Source organism: Mya arenaria, chromosome 15 (assembly GCF_026914265.1).
Source record: "Mya arenaria isolate MELC-2E11 chromosome 15, ASM2691426v1".
In the NCBI taxonomy this organism is placed as follows: domain Eukaryota; kingdom Metazoa; phylum Mollusca; class Bivalvia; order Myida; family Myidae; genus Mya; species Mya arenaria.
The window spans coordinates 41290403-41310504 of record NC_069136.1 but is presented as its reverse complement, the minus strand read 5'-3'; the positions used below and the strand labels follow the sequence as shown (position 1 = coordinate 41310504).

The 20102-nt window shown below is 36.3% G+C and overlaps 1 protein-coding gene across 13 annotated transcripts in view; it reads left to right on the top strand.

Moving 5' to 3' along the window:
- Positions 1-20102, top strand: part of LOC128219835 (Na(+)/H(+) exchanger beta-like) — a 134882-nt gene that overhangs the window by 40496 nt on the left and 74284 nt on the right. For 9 of the 13 annotated variants that reach the window (XM_052927927.1, XM_052927915.1, XM_052927925.1 and 6 more), the window contains exons 2-5: positions 5647-6978; positions 7849-7894; positions 9184-9225; positions 19614-19697. In XM_052927927.1, the coding sequence (XP_052783887.1) occupies positions 6498-6978; positions 7849-7894; positions 9184-9225; positions 19614-19697 (653 nt within the window). In that variant the 5' untranslated portion in view covers positions 5647-6497. Of the gene's footprint in view, positions 1-1900; positions 1973-3710; positions 3816-3934; positions 3953-5646; positions 6979-7848; positions 7895-9183; positions 9226-19613; positions 19698-20102 lie in introns of those variants that run through there. The other 4 variants (XM_052927926.1, XM_052927920.1, XM_052927919.1 and 1 more) reach the window with 4 other exon arrangements.

Here is a 20102-nt window from a genome sequence, read left to right as displayed (position 1 = left end):
GAAAAACACCTTGATGCAAAAGGCTGTAAAAGTTTTGATTTCAAACTATTTTAAGTCTGGAACTTGAGAATAATTCTTGGAAAGCTGTGCTTAGACTTGATTTCAGTGTTCAGCCCAATTATCCAACGTGTGGGGTGAAGTGATATTGAAAATGGAAATAGTTTAACAAATTAGACGTCCGTAGTCCTGAGTCTGAAGGTTCCTGATAAACACATGACGTCATGATCTTGCCATTTAATCGTACCATTAGTAATAATGTTAATTGTTGATGCTTGGTGACCCCATGTATTTCTGGTATCATTTTACTACATACATGTAAAATAAATGTCCGAAAAAAACATAATGAATAAAGTAATTGCATTTATTTCAACTGAAATCGGGAGTGAAATGGTATACTTTTCAATGCCAACAAAGATTGGGAACTCAAATGATACCAAAATATTATGAGGTGAGCAGGCATCCATGATTACATTAAAGTACCGCGAATACCTTGATGTATTTCATTGTCTCATTTCTTGAACCTGGCAATTGTTTCTTTATACCCTTAACTTATGTATCGGGACTTTTAAAGTAAACACAAATTCAAAATTAGTCTAAAGGGGTTGCATTTTAGATGTCCAGAAACCGTGGATTGTGCAAGAGGGAGGTTGTTATACGGCAGTACGTTATGCGTGTGATGCAATTATCAATCGACCGTAAGAGAGCGGGAAAAAGGCTGAAACAGATTCAGACAGTCATGACAGATTTTTATTGACATTTCATTTTCTGCTTGACATAATGGATCTAAGCCCATGAACTGCCAACGAATTCGAAGATTACTGCCAATATTGTTTAGCATCTAACGAAGATCACAAACCTTGTCGTAATAGAAGAGTACTTTTGCAGGAATCAAAAATTCACACATGAAAAGATAAATGGATAAATCACATAAGAGACATCGTATTCGGTATCGATCTAATAATTGATATATTTTCTGTTTCTGGACATTGTCTGAGAAGCTAGTTCTCACGCCCATTGGAAATGTTATTGTCCTGGTCGGCCTTTTCCCCAACAGAAGTGTGGCACACGTGCCTCCAAGTGAGCGATTGTTTTGGAAAAAATGCGGATATCATACCAGTGCATACCGGCTTAGATTCAAAGTATATATTCTTACATGTGGGAGTTGATGGTGTTCTGTTATTTCTAGCATACTATAAGGATATATAAACATTATGAAAAACGTGTAAGTAAACTGTAAACAGAAAGTTATTCTACCAGGTAATCATTACGAGTGATTTTCTGTTAGTCTTGAAACTACTTAAACCTAATGTACATTTTTTTTTCTGGTAAAATTCTTGTTATCGTTCTTGTCACTCATTTCACCGAATTATTATCATCAATACTTCAAATTGTTTAAGCACTTATTTAGTTTTAGTGTACAGAAACTCGTCGGTAAATGTCAATTAAAATCATCTTTTCATACTGATGCCATGATGGCATTAATAAAAGCTTAAGCCGTAATAAGCTGATTCACTGCCTTCGTTTATGAGTGCGTTTTAGTGAACGAGTGCGTATTGGTGATCGATTTCCGATTAAGGTACTGATAGTTTATGAACATTCATGTTTAATGTTAATCAGTTCATCAAAAATGCAAACGCTTAAATCTGGCTGTGAACGGTTATTTACCTTTAAACTAAACGTGGCTTTGTGTATAGCAATCATTTTACTGGTTTATTAACGAGTGTGCAGATTTTTCACAGAGTTTGTGTTATAATTGTTGTTCTATATTGATAACAGGAATAGAAAATGTTTATAGAAAATTGTTTTACCAGGACTGACATATCGCAATAAACAGCTGTTAATATGAGAAAACCGTGTACGATATAGCGGTTCAGGAATTAACCGGAAAACAATCCACACCTGATCGTTACATGAGTAAGTAGCTAATTCGGTAGAACAATGCGGAAAGTAACAGGAACAACGGTGCCAACTCGTGAGTGTTTGTCCATTTGCACTTAATTGCTATCAATTAACCCACCTCAATTTGCCCACAGGAGCACATACCTTGATTCATATAACATCATTTCCCCAGATCCATTGCTTGTGATAACTATCATTACGACAAAACGCGCATCCCTGCACGTGCCGAACTGGTTAACATAAATACTGTTACGGACAGTCAATTAGTTAAATGAAAAAGCGATTGATAACTTGGTCGAGTTATTGATCAATTGATTGGTTGATTTATTGTTTAATTGAGTGATCGATTGATTGATTTATTCGATTAATTGACTGATAGATCGATCGACTGATTGATTGAATGATTGATTGAGTCATTCATTGATTGTTTGATCGATCGATCGATCGATAAATTGATTGCTTGACTGATTAACCGACTAATTAGTTGATTGATTGATTGATTGATTGATTGATGATTGATTGATTGATTGATAGCTTGATTTATTGAATGATTGATTGATTAAACATGGCGTTCTCAGTTAATTACATTTTTGGCTCGTCATGATCTTTTTTTTTAAATTTGATAAAGTCGCTCGTCAGTTACCTATGACTAACTTTATCACTTTTTACGGATTATGTTCATTAACATAGACTTTTCACCCTGTATAAATAATATATAGGATCAACATATATACACTATAATCAGGCGATTGTTACAAGTAGATAATGAGGTAGCTTGCCATTCCAATCAAACAGATGAAGAAACGCAGTACCACCATGCAGACATTGAATGTATCTACATGGACATATACTCTCTCTTATTAACAGATACCATTTGGGATCGGTAATTTGAAAGCTAAAAGTACATGTTCCGATTTTTGGGTGCATGCACACTAGGTTTTGTGAATACATAAATAAACTAGGACTTTAAAGACTATGTTACAACTGTTTAATGATTAAAAGTGAATAACACTTTTTATATGCCAAAAATATTCAGACTTAAAAGCGAAATATATAAAAGCATAATATTATACCTGGTCAACAATGCAAAAGAATGTCATTTTTTTATCTGAAATCTCAAAAAAAAATCTGAATAACATGTCAAAAATTATGCAAATCGTAGAAAACTATTGGTATTTTGTTCTCTTTTCCTTATTTTAATATTGAATTGCCCTTTTGTAAAAAAAACGGTTTGAAACTGAGTTGAGTTGAGTTGAGTTTGGTTGAGTTGAGTTGAGTTTGGTTGAGTTGAGTAGAGTTTAGTTGGGTTTGGTTGAGTTGAGTAGAGTTTAGTTGGGTACGGTTAAGTTGGGTATGATCTAGTTGAGTTGGGTTGAGTTGAGTTGAGTAGAGTTTAGTTGGGTACGGTTAAGTTAAGTATGGTCTAGTTGAGTTGGGTTGAGTTGAGTTGGGTTGAGTAGAGTTGGGTTGAGCTTAAAGGTGCAAAGTGATAAGCAACATAGCTCCAGTGGATGCTTATTCGATCAGCGGCCTTCTTTATTAATTTTGTTTAAAATACTTAACTCATTTATGATTTAATATATTTGGCCATGTCAATCCATTCCTTAACAAGAATATTTCTTTTGCAGCGTGATCGATATAATAAATGCGGATATTTTCTGTGTCTCAACTATAACTCCATTACATCGATATTCATGTAAACAATACCTACAGTTGATCAATATCTAATCTATCTGATAAACATTTTTGACAGAGAGCCTATTTTCGTAACAATACTGGTAAATAAACATATTCAGTGTATCATCTGTATGGGGTTCCAGTGTCGTCTGTATGAGGATTCAGTTAACATTTAGTTGTTTTATTTGAATAGGATTATTTCTATCTATTTTTTTCAAACGTTCTATAAGCTATAAAATGTAAGCACCTTGAAAGAAAATATGAAATTCATTACGAGGCCTTACTGTTTTGGCGGGAATCTGTGTAATACGGGCTTTGCTAGACAGGGGCGGACTATCGTGTTATACGGGCATTCCTACACAGGGACAGCTATCGTGTAATACGGGCATTCCTACACAGGGACGGACTATCGTGTAATACGGGTTTGCTAGACAGGGGCGGACTATCGTGTAATATGGATATTGCTAGACAGGGACGGACTATCGTGTAATACGGGCTTTGCTAGACAGGGGCGGCATATCGTGTTATACGGGCATTCCTACACAGGGACGGTCTATCGTGTAATACGGGCATTGCTAGACAGGGACGGACTTTCGTGTAATACGGGCTTTGCTAGACAGGGCCGGACTATCGTGTAGTACGGGCTTTGCTAGACAGGGGCGGACTATCGTGTTATACGGGCATTGCTAGACAGGGACTGACTATCGTGTAATATGGATATTGCTAGACAGGGACGGACTATCGTGTTATACGGGCATTGCTAGACAGGGACGGCATATCGTGTAATACGGGTATTGCTAGACAGGGACGGACTATCGTGTTATACGGGCATTGCTAGACAGGGACTGACTATCGTGTAATATGGGCATTGCTAGACAGGGACGGACTATCGTGTTATACGGGCATTGCTAGACAGGGACGGCATATCGTGTAATACGGGTATTGCTACACAGGGACGGACTATCGTGTTATACGGGCATTGCTAGACAGGGACGGACTATCGTGTAATACGGGCATTGCTAGACTGGGACGGATTATCGTGTAATACGGGCTTTGCTAGACAGGGACGGACTATCGTGTAATACGTGCATTGCTAGAAAGGGATGGACTATCGTGTAATACGGGCATTGCTAGACAGGGACGGACTATCGTGTAATACGTGCATTGCTAGACAGGGATGGACTATCGTGTAATACGTGCATTGCTAGACAGGGATGGACTATCGTGTAATACGGGTATTGCTAGACAGGGACGGACTATCGTGTAATATGGGTATTGTTAGACAGGGACGGACTATCGTGTAATACGTGCATTGCTAGACAGGGACGGACTATCGTGTAATACGGGCATTGCTAGACAGGGACAGACTATCGTGTAATACGGGCATTGCTAGACAGGGGCGGACTATCGTGTAATATGGGCATTGCTAGACAGGGGCGGACTATCGTGTAATACGGGCATTGCTAGACAGGGACGGACTTTCTTGTAATACGGGTATTGTTAGACAGGGACGGAATATCGTTTAATACGGGCATCGCTAGACAGGGGCGGACTATCTTGTAATACGGGCATCGCTAGACAGGGGCGCACTATCATGTAATATGGGCATTGCTAGACAGGGGCGGGCTATTGTGTAATACGGGCATTGTTAGACAGGGGCGGACTGTCGTGTAATGCGGGCATTGCTAGACAGGGACGGACTATCGTATGATACGGGCATTGCTAGAGAGGGCCGGACTATCGTGTAATTCGGGCATTGCTAGACAGGGACGGACTATCGTATGATACGGGCATTGCTAGAGAGGGCCGGACTATCGTGTAATACGGGCATTGCTAGACAGGGACGGACTATATTCGACAGAGTTTCACTATCAATAGTCAATTGTATAAATCTTGATAATATAGCCAAAGGTTCTCCTTTGGTTAGTTGGTACATTTAAATAATTGTGATTGTTTATAGTAAATATTGGATAAATATTGACCAATCATTATACAATTGGTTATCTTTAACCAAAACCGAAGGATTTACTGTCTGCAGGTGTATTACATTTTCTGTTATTATTATTTCAGTTGATGGAATGATTGTAAAACCTAAACGGAAAAGACATCAACAAAAGTGAGATCCGCGTTCTACTGCATATGTGACAGTGACCAATGACGTGAGCCCGGCTTCACAGACACTGAATTCTTCCCGAGAGAGCATAGCAATATTAAGTGAGAATCGCTACATATGAGCTGCCGACACTGACGTTTAATATCGGAGCATATGGTTATGTATGTGATAATTGGGGATACGAAGTTCTGCAGACAGACAACAAACGGACCTAAGTCGGTCGACATTCCTATTTATATTGAGTGAATGAAATGAAAGTGTAATGGTATATAAGTCATCAGTTAAAGTGTTCACTTCTGTTTAGATAACGACAATCAAGCAGGCCCGGAATCACTTCAATCACGCCGTGGTCATAAGAAACAATTTACGAGATGAAATCAGCATTTGACGAGCGGCAGTATAATACGAGCTAATTTGGAGAGACAATAATCGAATAAACGCAGGCCTACGAATGTTCAGGAGAAATTGTTGAGTGCTCCGCCGCAGTGAACTTGTTCTCGTGCTGTTGTTTGCCGCGTCTTGGCATTGAGGACGGATAGCATCGGAAGCAATTAGGTATATTAGATCTCCTTAAGTTTCTTTGAAAACTCCATAAACAACGATGACTCTGGATATGTGCGGCAGTGTTTTCTGGAAATAAACAGTGTTTAGAAGAAATGCTATAGTGTTATGTGATGTAAATATAATTATTATTAGCATACTTAATTTTATGCATTCTAAAGTCTTGGCGAGGTATCAGTTGGAAGTAATAAACCGTGTTTTACTCGCAGGTATCAACAAGTGATTGAGGAACCTTTGGTCTAAGGTCATGCTACGGAATTGCAGGATTGTTCTCCTGCTGTTATTAATTCAACAATTAACCTATATACATTCCATTGACGGCGAACTCTTCCCTGATGATGATCTAACAGGTTCAAAAGAGAGTAATGCTCGTGACATTCACGGCGTAAGTGACTTGCAACATGTTTCAGCAATTCCTGATAATGGGAATACGTTAACAAGACAATACCCAGGGGATATACTGTTGAAGGAGGGAAGGCATGCTGGGGAAATTGACAAGCGGGCCGTACAGAGAAAAGATTCAGGTAACACTAACGACACGGCGTCCCCTTCTACCGCCGATGCGGTCGACAGTACCACAAAGGCGCACCCAAGCGGCGAGGAGGTGCACGAGGAAGGGAACCATGTTGAGCCCACCCGGATGCAGGTTGCCTCATGGAACTTTGAGCACGTGCGGGGGCCACTCATAATCGCAGTGTTCCTTATAACCGCCGGTGTCGCTAAGCTAGGTGAGATACGGTAATTTCTTCTTCTTTTGAAGAGTGGTTGAATTTAAGCCATTGGCTTCCTTATTAATTCTTCATTATTTTATTTGTAAAATGTATATCTGTTCCAAAATCATAGAATCATTACTATATAAACTATGAAATTAAACGCATGTCGGTAAAATTAACAATCGTGAAACACATCTTGTTGGGTGATGAAATCGCAGAACTATTCCATGCTTATTTGTTCGCAACATACATGAATTTATTATATACCCATCATAATTCCACACGCAATAGATATCGCAAAATAGGGTAGTCCGTATTCAACTCCACTGCAATACGGCCGTATTCCACTCTTATGACGTCACGTCATAACAAGTATCGTTGCGCGATGTTAAAATGACGTCATAAAACAAAATAGTGCGTCGTTTATTGGCATTCATAATGAAAACATGTGGCTTTTAAGTGATCTAACCAGTAATCATTAATGTATATAATTAAAGGGTTATTAGTACTGCGTTTTGATACGGAATGTCGTATTCAACTTTCGTGGATTTTTGCAGATTTTGATTTCACTCGGCTTGCACCTCTGCAAAAATCCGCTCGAGTCGAATACAACCACCCGGATCAAAACGCAGTACTAATATCCCTATTGTATCTTGTTGAGATGAGATCACGAAGCTAACATCGTTAAAACATCGTGTAGTATGGGAGAAGATGATGGAAGCTTACCAAACGCGCATGATTGTAATCGCATTAACTATTTAGACATAGATTTTTCTGACATGATGCCCAGTTCAGTATGCCTCCTGGTAAATCCATGTGTATCTGTTTTGTAAATGGCGACCAAATGATGTTGTAAAAATACATTGTTTCACTTCTTTTTTCTAGGTTTCCATCACGCAAACTTTCTGTCTTCAAAGGTGCCAGAGTCATGGTAAGTACAAACAACTGTTAATCAAAGACAAACCATTCCAATCATCCAAGTGTTTGGTCTTTGTGCCAGGGATTTTTTTATGCAAATCATTGGTGGCATATTACTGCCGTAAGATAACCTGATAGGGTTTGCGAATTGTTTCGTGTTAACCACTCAATTTTCGCGATAATAATCTAGCTTTCTAGTTAATATTCGTGAAACTTTTTCGGTAAGATAAATATCATAAGACTTAAAACAGGCTTGAAAGTGCCCAGAACTGTCACCTATAACCCTATTAGCTATACAATACTAACAGGTTAACTAATTATGCTTTGCGAATTCTACTTAATAACATAATAACTGGTTAAGATGCGTGTTACTACTTATCCATAAATGTTTTTTGGCTTCAAGCAGTGACTGGTTATCTAGTTATGGTTTGTGAATTCCACGTAATAAGTAACAAACTTACTGGTTAACTAGATAACATTTGTGTTACCATACATCGTATGTTGTTGTTGTTTTTTATAAAGTTGTCCTCTCCCCTTGTTTGAGCAATCGACTCCTTGCCTTAAAGGAACCTAAATTATAAAATAATTAAATTTAATCCCGTGTTTATTTCTGCTCTGATGCTAACTTTATTGTTTTCCAACATCACTTAGTAATTAAAATTTGGTGAACTTGTGCTTTTAACGTTACATTTTAATCATATTAAACCACAAATATGACCGCCCATTGTTTCAAATGTAATTATTTTCAAACTAGGAACTGTATTTATGGTAGTTTTTCCTTGAATCCGTTGATATATTTCATAAATGCATTATGGTGCAGTCATGGTGTATTCAGGGACAACGGTATTCATCCGCGTGACTGAATGCTGCATATTATAATCACTCCAACAAAAACAGCAAATTAAACCAATTGAAGCCCTAAAACAATGCTTATTGAATTAAATGTTTCGACGAAGGCGTAATTAAAAGAATAAATCATTATGTTTCTCTGCTTTATGTGTGTATGAATTCTCGAAAGAAATACAGTTCATATATCAATGAAACGTATAGAATAATATTCAAAAAAATCTTAACTAATGAATCGTAAAATGCCAGTGGTTGAAAGTTCACATGAGCCAGTAAGTTTCTTTGAAATTTGATGCTTGCCTTGTATATCATACATAAACAATGTTAAGGGTGTATAAAGGAAAACCGACATATTACGTGTCCATGCGCTATAATGATTGCTTGCGTCAAGAATAGATAGATACATTATACGTCGTTATATTCGCCAATTAACAGGGTTGTCTCCTCTTGTTTCAGCCTGCTCATCATACTGGGTACCATTGTCGGGGCCGTCCTGTAGTAAGTAGTCCTTTACCCTATATAGTTCCTTTCAAAGAAAAACTCATTATATGCTTCAATTATTATATGCAGTTATTGCACTAAGGTATTCAGTTCCGGATTTTCAAACTCAAATTATTTTTTAAAGAATCAATACAAAAAAAACATAATTCCAAACTAAAAATTGCAATGCCAGAAATGTGAAAATCATTGATTATTTTTCATAAATACGTACTTTGTACTGTCTATACCATAAGTATTCTTACCATAGAAATCTAACTATTCGAATATATAAACAGTACAAAGTGCGTATTTATCAATTTTTTTATATATAATCATATTTCTGGCATTGTATTTTTTTGTATGGAATAATAAGATTTTTTTTCTGATTTTTTAAAACTAATCTGAGTTTAAAAATCCGGTGCCAGTGATATAGAACAGAACAGAACAGAATAGAACAGAACAGAACAGAATTTATTACAAGTAAACTATACAGTGTTTTGTGTTTCATATACATATTCAATATATTGCAATTTCAATTAAGGTAAGATGTAGTGTAAAATATAAAATCAAAGTATTATCAATCTATGTTTAAGGATGAACTGGAATATAAAATCACAAATCTATCAAGCTATAATAGCATACAATGAAATAACCAATAATTTGCTTTTTATATACTAGTATATTTTGGAACAAATATTCAATTGATCAATTTCTAACATTATAACAATCTAACATTGTATATATAAACATAAATGGTAACACATAGTTACAAATGTTAACAAAGCATACTACTGCTTGAAATAAATATGTGTATCAAGGTCTAAAATTATAGAATCATTTATATAGTAGATATACAAAGTGTATGTATGAATTATGTCAACATGACCCGTGATTAAATAATTCAAAACATGCAATGCATGAATAACTAACAGAATTCAGTATGTATATAATTACGTTTCATAAACCATGTAAATCGATACGACCTGCACAAAAATATCATAACGAATTAGACGCGTCAAGTGTTGTCATTATTTATTAATGATATTATATAAATAATATAGCATCATTTCCAGAAATGCATAACTATTTAATATTCATGATTCAACAATCTAACAAGAAATTCATTTCTTTGTACAATTTTACAATTCTTTACAAAATGCACTTAAGGTTGTTATCAAGAAACACTTGATAAGCTATGAAGATGAGTAACATGACAGGCTGTCTCTATCAACATTCTCAACTATGTAAATATAATACAAAGAGTACTTATCGACTCTTAAAGTGCTATGCAATATTGGTTGATTGTTAAGAGCATGGTAAAAGTTAACACCGTTGTAAACCTCGCCGTTGTTAACCTCGTCGTTGTTAACCTCGTCGTTGTTAACCTCGTCGTTGTTAACCTCGTCGTTGTTAACCTCGTCGTTGTTAACTTTCAAGTCTTTGCTACATAAGTAGTTCTATGAACACACTTGCAGTGTTTTGTACAAATATTGCGACAACTGCTTCAGCTGTGTTTTATTTAATCATCTCAGCACATCATTAACTATTTACGATTAAAAGTAAACAAGGATTATTTTTACAACTGTGTTTATTCACCTGAACAAAGTTCTGAATATTCGGCATAATGTACTTCATATTGAAAGGAGCGTTCCGTGTATTATCAGGGGACCAAAAATTGAAAAAAATCCGAAACCAAGGTTCAGGAAGATATACTTTTTAAACTACTTGGGTTTTTTTAAACTTTGATGTATCCAGTAATGCAAACAGGTTGTTGGCTGTGATATTGTCTTGAAGAGTGTAAAAAAATGCCACAGAAATTCATATAATAAGAAAATGTGTTGACGTAAAGATATTAACTAGATATTGTAGTTCCTCTATGTTGACATACCATCATGTGAATGTGTCGTTATTTGGCCATGGTGTTTGTCTCGCTTTGAGTTCATAATGTATGTGTAGTTGTGTGCTCATGGTGAATGAGTCGCTGTGTGTTCATGGTGAATGTGTCGTTGTGTGTTCATTGTGAATGAGAAGTTGTGTGTTTATGGTGTATGTGTCGTTGAGTGTTCACGGTGAATGTGTCGCTGTGTATTCATGGTGAATGTGTAGTTGTGTGTTCATGGTGGATGTGTAGTTGTGTGTTCCTGGTGAATGAGTAGTTGTGTGTTCATGGTGTATGTGTCGTTGCGTGTTCATGGTGAATGTGTCGCTGTGTGTTCATGATGGATGTGTAGTTATGTGTTCATGGTGGATGTGTAGTTGTGTGTTCATGGTGGATGTGTAGTTGTGTGTTCATGGTGGATGTGTAGTTGTGTGTTCATGGTGAATGTGTCGTTGTGTGTTCATGGTGGATGTGTCGCTGTGTGTTCATGGTGTATGTGTCGTTGTGTGTTCATGGTGGATGTGTCGCTGTGTGTTCCTGGTGTATGTGTCACTGTGTGTGCATGGTGTATGTGTCGTTGTATGTTATGGTGTATGTGTTGTTGTGTGGTCCTGGTGTATTTGTCGTTGTGTGTTCATGGTGTATGTGTCGTTGTGTGTTCATGGTGAATGTGTCGCTGTGTGTTCATGTTGAATCTGTCGTTGTGTGTTCATGGTGAATGTGTCGCTGTGTGTGCATGGTGTATGTGTCGTTGTGTGTTAATGGTGAATGTGTCGCTGTGTGTTCATGGTGAATGTTTCGCTGTGTGTTCATGGTGTATGTGTCGCTGTGTGTTCCTGGTGTATGTGTCGCTGTGTGTTCATTGTGAATGAGTAGTTGTGTGTTTATGGTGTATGTGTCACTGTGTGTGCATGGTGTATGTGTCGTTGTGTGTTCATGGTGTATGCGTCGTTGTGTGTTCATGGTGGATGTGTCGCTGTGTGTTCATGGTGTATGTGTCGCTGTATGTGCATGGTGTATGTGTCGTTGTGTGTTCATGGTGAATGTGTCGCTGTGTGTGCATGGTGTATGTGTCGTTGTGTGTTCATGGTGAATGTGTCGCTGTGTGTCCATTGCGTTTGTCGTTGTGTGTTCATGGTGTATGTGTCGCTGTGTGTTCCTGGTGTATGTGTCGCTGTGTGTGCATGGTGTATGTGTCGTTGTGTGTTCATGGTGAATGTGTCGCTGTGTGTCCATTGCGTTTGTCGTTGTGTGTTCATGGTGTATGTGTCGCTGTGTGTTTCTGGTTTATGTGTCGGTGTGTGTTCCTGGTGTATGTGTCACTGTGTGTGCATGATGTATATGTCGCTGTGTGTTATGGTGTATGTGTTGTTGTGTGTTCATGGTGTATGTGTCGCTGTGTGTTCATGAGGGATGTAGTATCCTACAGTGTATCAATCTAATTCAGTTAAAACAAAAACACGTGCTAAGTCACTCACCTTGTTTTAAAATATGATTCTTAAAAACGCCTAGCTTTTTCACAATGAACACAACAATTAGTTCATTAATTACACTGGTATTGCAGTAAACACTTCTCTTTAAATGATTACATAGTCTATTGAAATTATCATCACGTTGTCCTATTGGTCGGGAATTTTCATACAGAACCTCCAGATATACGAGCATTATTATGTGTTCTATCAATTCTACTGAAAGTAATTGTACCATAGAGTGTCGCTGTATGGCATGGATGCCATGGCGACGGTCCTATATTTGGAGAAATTACTCTTGGATAAAGTTTATTGTTATTTTCCTCTATCATTGCAGACGCGTAGATTTTAGTTATAATAAACAGTAGCTATATTGTTGATGATCAAAATGACAATTCAACAGTTTTTATACCTAATAATATACTTGTTACTGATTTCCAAGCGGACATAGTTGGCGATGTTCACATATATAGGCATTTTTATAACAAGGTTTCAAACCAGCCAATCAAAACCAAGTATTTTGTAAGCTGTGTGGTATATGGTTTCAAAAACGGGCTGAATACTCTGTATGAATATTTTTGTTGACATTTTTACCGCATTGTTTATACTCCTACACCGGATTCGGTCACTTAAGCGAATATTTAGTGATTACGTTCAACCATATTTTTTTTATGAAACGTTACTTATTTTCTTACGTCGTTTAATGTTTAGTTCACGTGTGGAGCTTCCTTCCCATATGTTTTTGGGGTCGAGAAGCTCTAGAAATTAGTGTTATATCGTGTGCAAATTGGTTAATTTGTATAGAGTATATAGGAAAATATTTAGTAGTCATTGACTTATTCAATGTTGTTTCGAAGGAAAATGGCCGAGGCGCTCCGATTGATATATTTTTCTCGATGATTTGAATAATGAACTATAAGCAGGTATACTAAGAAGAATTGCATATTCCTGTCCAGATGAGTCCTTATAACTTTGTTGAATTTAATTTCCCAGTAACTTGCTGCACAATGTTCCGTAAGAAAGTTAATTATCGGCTTGTCAGGATTCGATCTTCTTAACTTAAAGTTGCGAGGCCCTTAAATGTGCATTTTGACAAATTAATCACACTAAAACCGATATTTGCCTTACAATCTTCTATTTAAGTTATAATTGGCCATTATAATATTTCCGAGGCACTTGAAGTTTATTCCAACACGTCTTTATGTAATGAAATAATTAAGATGCTCTTGATTGGGCTCATAATATTGTGTTTGATGTTGGTGATTTTTATTCAAAACAAGTATTTAATGATGCCATTGAAAACAATTAAGTGAAAAAGAATGTCAAACGAATATTCATGCATTTTTTGTCGACTCAGACAGTTTCAGCCTAACTCTCAATGCCACAGTTTTGGCGGTGGCCGACCAAGATCCACACAATCTCAAAATACGTGAAACATTACGGTGAATTGATGACCCGTTGTGGAGATTATACAGACATGTCTGCACATGCCCATTTCATGCTTTATACCTTGGTCCAGCCATGTGAAATGTCTGAAAGGACATAAACTCGAACTAATATCAATTTTGAAATTTTAGCAATACGCCCAGCGCTCAATAAAATGTTGTTGTTTCTGACAGTTTTTCTTCGATCATTATTAAATTATTTTCATTTCATTATAAAATGCTAAATTTATCAATTAATCCAGGACTCGAAAGTGTGCATTCCAAGGTTTTGATGCATTAAAAAGCTTCAACTTTTCTAAGACCAGTACCACCAAGGCAATTAATTAAGTGCTTTATCTTTAGCTTGTTAATCGACTTAACTTTTTAAAAAAATCCTGACTGCCGACGCCAGCGATTTTTGTGCATTCCAGAACGTATCATGTAGAACATGCTGCTGAAGAGGCGAGCTCGTTACCACGCATGTACATTCTGCATTGATTTCACTTCAACCGGCCGATACAATCGTAGCGTTCAATTACGTACACAAGATCCGCACGGCTACAAATGAAATGTGCGAAATGATGACATTTCGATCGTGTTTTGTTTAACTGAGAGGCGAGCAGGTTTTGCTAAGTCTATTTGCAAACAAAAGTTGTTGTTGTTTTTTTTTCAAAATTCAGTATGGTTGTTTACGAATGCATTACGTTAGCCACATATGAATCACGGTTCCATATAACAGTGTGTGTGTATATCACGTGATAAATTGCGTCATAAATGCTACTCCGGTAGGCAACATTTTGCTTCGAATGAAGATTTTCGACAAAGATAACTTCACTAATTCTTCATTAAGTCTTCAGTTTAAGCTAAATGTTGCCTTCCGACGTAGCATACACGACGTAATTTATCACATGGTATACAAACACTGTATATTTACACCTCAACTTCCATTCCTTAAATGAACTGCCTTTCTGCAATTGCGTTTATCAATCGATGAACGCAACATCTTCGGATATGTTCGAATCGCAACTCATTGAATAACAATATACATGAAAAATATTGATATTGTTATTGTTTGTTGTTAGTGTTTGTATTGTGTCAGCAGGACCCGTAAAATATAAATCAACATTTTAAAAAGTATTAGTTTTTAAATTTTAAATAAATATTTGCCATAAGTGTTTCACGTTTAAAAGTGATTTCAAGTGGCTGATCATTTCCCGCGTTATTGTGACGTCATTTGAAAAAATGCTTCCGGTTACAGTCGGGTCGTTCTATTTACAGGATGGGTAGGATAGAGTTACTGAAAGGTTTTCTTAAATGAAATGAAGTATTTTTTTAACAATTATTGAATGAAATAATGAACTATTGGTGTAAATATGAACGCAATTGGGCTGGTCAAAGTACGCGTGGAGTCCTTCGGACACCACACACTTAGACCAGCCGAATTGCGTTCATACACCGATAATGACATCAAGCCCTCAATTCATTCCTTAAATAATTTTCAACGCTATTTGTGCGGTAAAGTTACGACTCCTATTCTATCTACTTCTACAATCTCCTTTGCAAGTCCCGACAATACACGATCACCTTCGACTATTCGATGACCAGGACGCTATACAGTGTATGGTTTAACTCAACATTTATACAAACACACTTCCTTGGTAGCTTTACCTTGCTGGCACGATAATATCCGAGAAGCACGATATACCATGATCCATGAAGCGTTGATCGCTAGAAATCTTGTGAGGATATTTGTTTATTCGTCGTAATGAATCTTCCTTATTTTTCATTGCAATCCTCACTTGACCGTAAACAATTTCCTCCTATCGCTTGTATCCATCCACGATCATGGATTATTCTTAATAACAGCGTTGGGACGTACTCCGGCACAATACATCTTAATCTATCATAAAACACTCCTAATGAATTTGCTTTGCATTGACGGCCTTAGGTGTGATGTATGATCGGAATCACATGCAGGCGAGTGATCTCCCGATTCAACATGCTTAAAACGTTTGCATGTTAACCATCGGGGCTATTGTCGTGACATTTAGAGCCAGACTAACAATTAAAGTTATATCAATTTATAATGAAGCGTGTACATTTGTGGAATGCTGCTATGTGATCGGTTAACGGTCGCTGACGCTCGAACAGTGTTGTGTTATGTATCTGTGTTGCATCACAGTGCAAGGACTGCACGAGGGGAACCGAATCGCAAACGTTACTTGCAAGCATTTTTCGAAACAGCTCGGTCGAAAACAACCTCACATGTATGCCGGTATATCAGTCCAAGTGTTTCGCAAAAAAATAAATAATGGTATTAAAAATTGTATTGTTTTAACGTGTGCTTTGTATTACTAAGTTCAAATTTATTGCCATTGAAGTGTATTTTTGCATAAATAATTTGGATTCCCATGAGGAAATGAAGTGCCTTAAGTTGTAAGTTGTATTAAAATAACTACGCGATCTACTTGCAGCGTAGTTAAATGTAAACAATGCTGACATTGTAAACCGTCCATATACAACTAAGGTTGTTTTCGATGAAAATGGCCGAGGAGTGCCGATTGTCGCAACCCGTTACTGAACACAGAGCTGAAACTAAGTGTCATTTAAATCAGTTTCAATTAAAGCATATCTGACATTCCCTGAAAGGTTCAAAGGTCAATATAGACAACTGGGAGATCTAATCTACAAGTTTGTTGCCTTCCATATGACCTTTGTATATCAACCCTTCAGACTGATCTAATTGTCTAATTGGCTATTAATTGTCTCGGGAAATGTGTCAAGAGAGAGAGAGGGGGGAGAGGGGGGGGGGGGGGTAGAGAGAGACAGCAGACAGACAGAGAGAAGGAGGGAGATTTTACTTACGTAACGTCTATTTTAATCGTTTCTACGGAAAGAAACTTTATAAGCTATGCTTTCGTTTCAATCCGATTCAATATATTAATGCAAATACTTAAATTATATTTAACGTGTATTATATGTATATATAGATATGTTGAATAAAATATGTTTAAATCAATCGTTTCTCATTCAACCCTTGATAAACACCTGTATGTTGGGTAAATGCAGCTGACTAATTGTTGCGGCTTGGCAGTATATTAACCTTTGTTCTTTTAACACGTGGTTGCATAGTAACAACACCAATAAATATAACAAAAGCTTGTCTTAACATATATTGTTTTCGTGTATTTGTATTCAAGGTAACAGATATATGCTTTCAAAATGTCGAACAAATCAATCCTGCGCTTAATTAAAATGGGACGCATAAAACTCATCCTTGCAAGGACTTGTAAATCCCTTTTAAAAGCAGAATCCTGGTTTTGTCATTCTCATTCATCAGAGGTTTGATAATGATGAATATGTGGTACGCATAGCATCATCACTCTGGTGAACGAGAATGGGTTCAGTGTGTTACATTCAACATAACAGGATGGGGTCAAGGTCGCCGATACTTTATTAGATAGTTTCGTAAACGAGTATCGCTATCTGGATAGTTAAATTTTGTAGAACATCAGAATATCATTTTGTAATCAGCTTAAACTAAATCTTGTCATTGAACAAATACTTCAAAATATAACGTAAAACATGCTTGTTTAGTTACCTTCTTTAAACATTTTAATGAACATTTGATTGAGTTGCGAGTGTTTATCTGTGTAGCAGCACCCTCTGTTCTATGTTATATTAAATACGTCACATTCATATAACATTTGCTTGTGATATATGTGGCACATTCATAAAATTGTGCCTGTTTTATATTTCACTTTCATAGAGTACGTGCATGCATGTAGTAAATGTGTTACATTCATAAAGAAGGAGATTGTGTTATATGTGGCAAATATATATAACATGTGACTATGCTATATGCGGCACATTCATAAAACATGCGATATATGTTTAATATTCATAAAAAAAAATAAAAATATTTTATTGCATAATTATAAACATTATTACAATTGTCAAAATATTTACATACATTTATATAGAAAAGTTTGAAATAAATGTTATCAAAGTTGTATGCAAAAGAGTCGGGCCACAAGTTATCAACAACATTAGTTACGGCCCTCCCCTTATAGTTTCGTTAGAGTTAACAAGATGATTGGTATGTAAAGTAGTATATGCTAAAAAGAGCATAATACATAATATGCTAAAAGTATATAATGTATTTAATTTGTGAATTTGCGTGTATAAGTAATATTCGTTATATTATTAGAAAAAAGAGAAGAAAAAAGAAAAAAGAGAAGAAATAAATCATATTCATAAAGTAGGTGCTCGTGTTATATGCGAATTTAAAGACAAACAATAAAGAATAATAAAGGTTCACAAAAAGTCTTCAATGTTACTGGTATTTTTAATATCCACAGAATAGGAACACTTTCAGAATAATTCAATTAAAATGATACGAATCCTCACAAAATAATTAGAAATGTTCAAGCGCTGGTGAAACTTTTATAGAAACTTTTAGTTTGCTCTCTCTCCCCAAGATTAAAGAAGTTTGCCTTTATATACCAAATAAAAATATTTCAGAACATATTACAAAATCATTAAAGAACATTATCTTAAATTCTGGAGGAATCTTAATTTATTATAATTAATTAATCATCTAGAACGTCTCTATAAGGAATAAATGGAAATTTAAGATCGTTCTTAATGAAAAAAAATAGTATAGAGGAAAAACACAGTTCCATGTAAAGAATATATGTCGCTGAAAATAGTTCACTGAAAATGGAACTAGGTCACTGACAATGGAACTAGGTCACTAACAATGGAACTAGGTCACTGACAATGGAACTAGGTCACTAACAATGGAACTAGGTCACTGAAAATGGATACATGTCACTGACAATGGAACTAGGTCACTAACAATGGAACTAGGTCACTGACAATGAAAAAAGACAATTAAACAATGCAGTACTAAATATAAAATACGTATACATGTAACAAGATGTTTCTGTTACACAAGATGTTAAACGTGGAGATTCATTTTTGACGGTTTGTTGCTCTAATTATCAGTACTGTTTTCAATGCATACATGTTCAATATTTTATTTGCTAAAGGCCACCGGCCCAAGACAACAAATATTAATATTACAAATGTGCAAAATGTTACAATAGTAACATCAGTTAAGCATGTAAAATATGGTACAAACATAATTACAAAAACAAATAATTACAAAAATAAGAAAATGCAAGTCGAAATACAGTTTCAATGTTTAGCATGCATTAAATACCTGTTCGAAACGAAAAAGAAGAGATCTTAAGAGTACACATTGTTATCAAATACTATACACGATCATATAGCACATATAAAGTTAGAAACACCGCTGCAATAACTTGCATCCCTACTAAGTCATCGAGAAAGCCACCCACGCATGCGTGGTTAATCTAGTCGTACCCTCCGGTGGTCAACAAAACCTATGTCAAGCACCCATTCCAACGACACCTACATGTCATTACTTGTGGAAGAAATATGTACCTGTCACGTATACGTTGGTAGATTTCACATTATATCAGATCAAAGAGTAGTTACAGTGTGCGAGTAAATAGGATCGACATTTACAAACAAACAAATATTAGTTTTCAACTTCAACCAACACTTTTTATAGATGCACTGTATAAGAAACATGTTGTTTTCCAGCGGTGTGATACCGGCGGGCAGCAGCCACGAAACACTACGGCCAACCCTGGATTCCGATCTATTCTTCCTCTACCTACTTCCGCCGTAAGTCCTTACTATGTTTTGTTAACTTAGGGCTGGTAGACACAGATATATCCTTCTTCTACCTATTTTTGCCGTAAGTTTTTAGTTATCATGTTAACTCAGGGCTGGCAATTACAAATATATTCCACCGTAAGTCTATACTAAGTTATCATGTTAGCTTAGAGATATATTCTTCCTTTACCTACATCCACCGTTAGTATCTATTATAGACTATTAGGTTAGCACGTTAACTTATGACTTGTTAACACGGAAGGGATATCAGAGTTGTAATTGTGTATGAAACTGTGTCCATTTCTTCACATTTTCACAAGAAGCAATGTCCGTCTTCTTGACATACATATGTAATTGTGTTTAATTAAGGACCTCTTTAGCATACACCGAAAACATTTAAACGAGGTGAGGTTG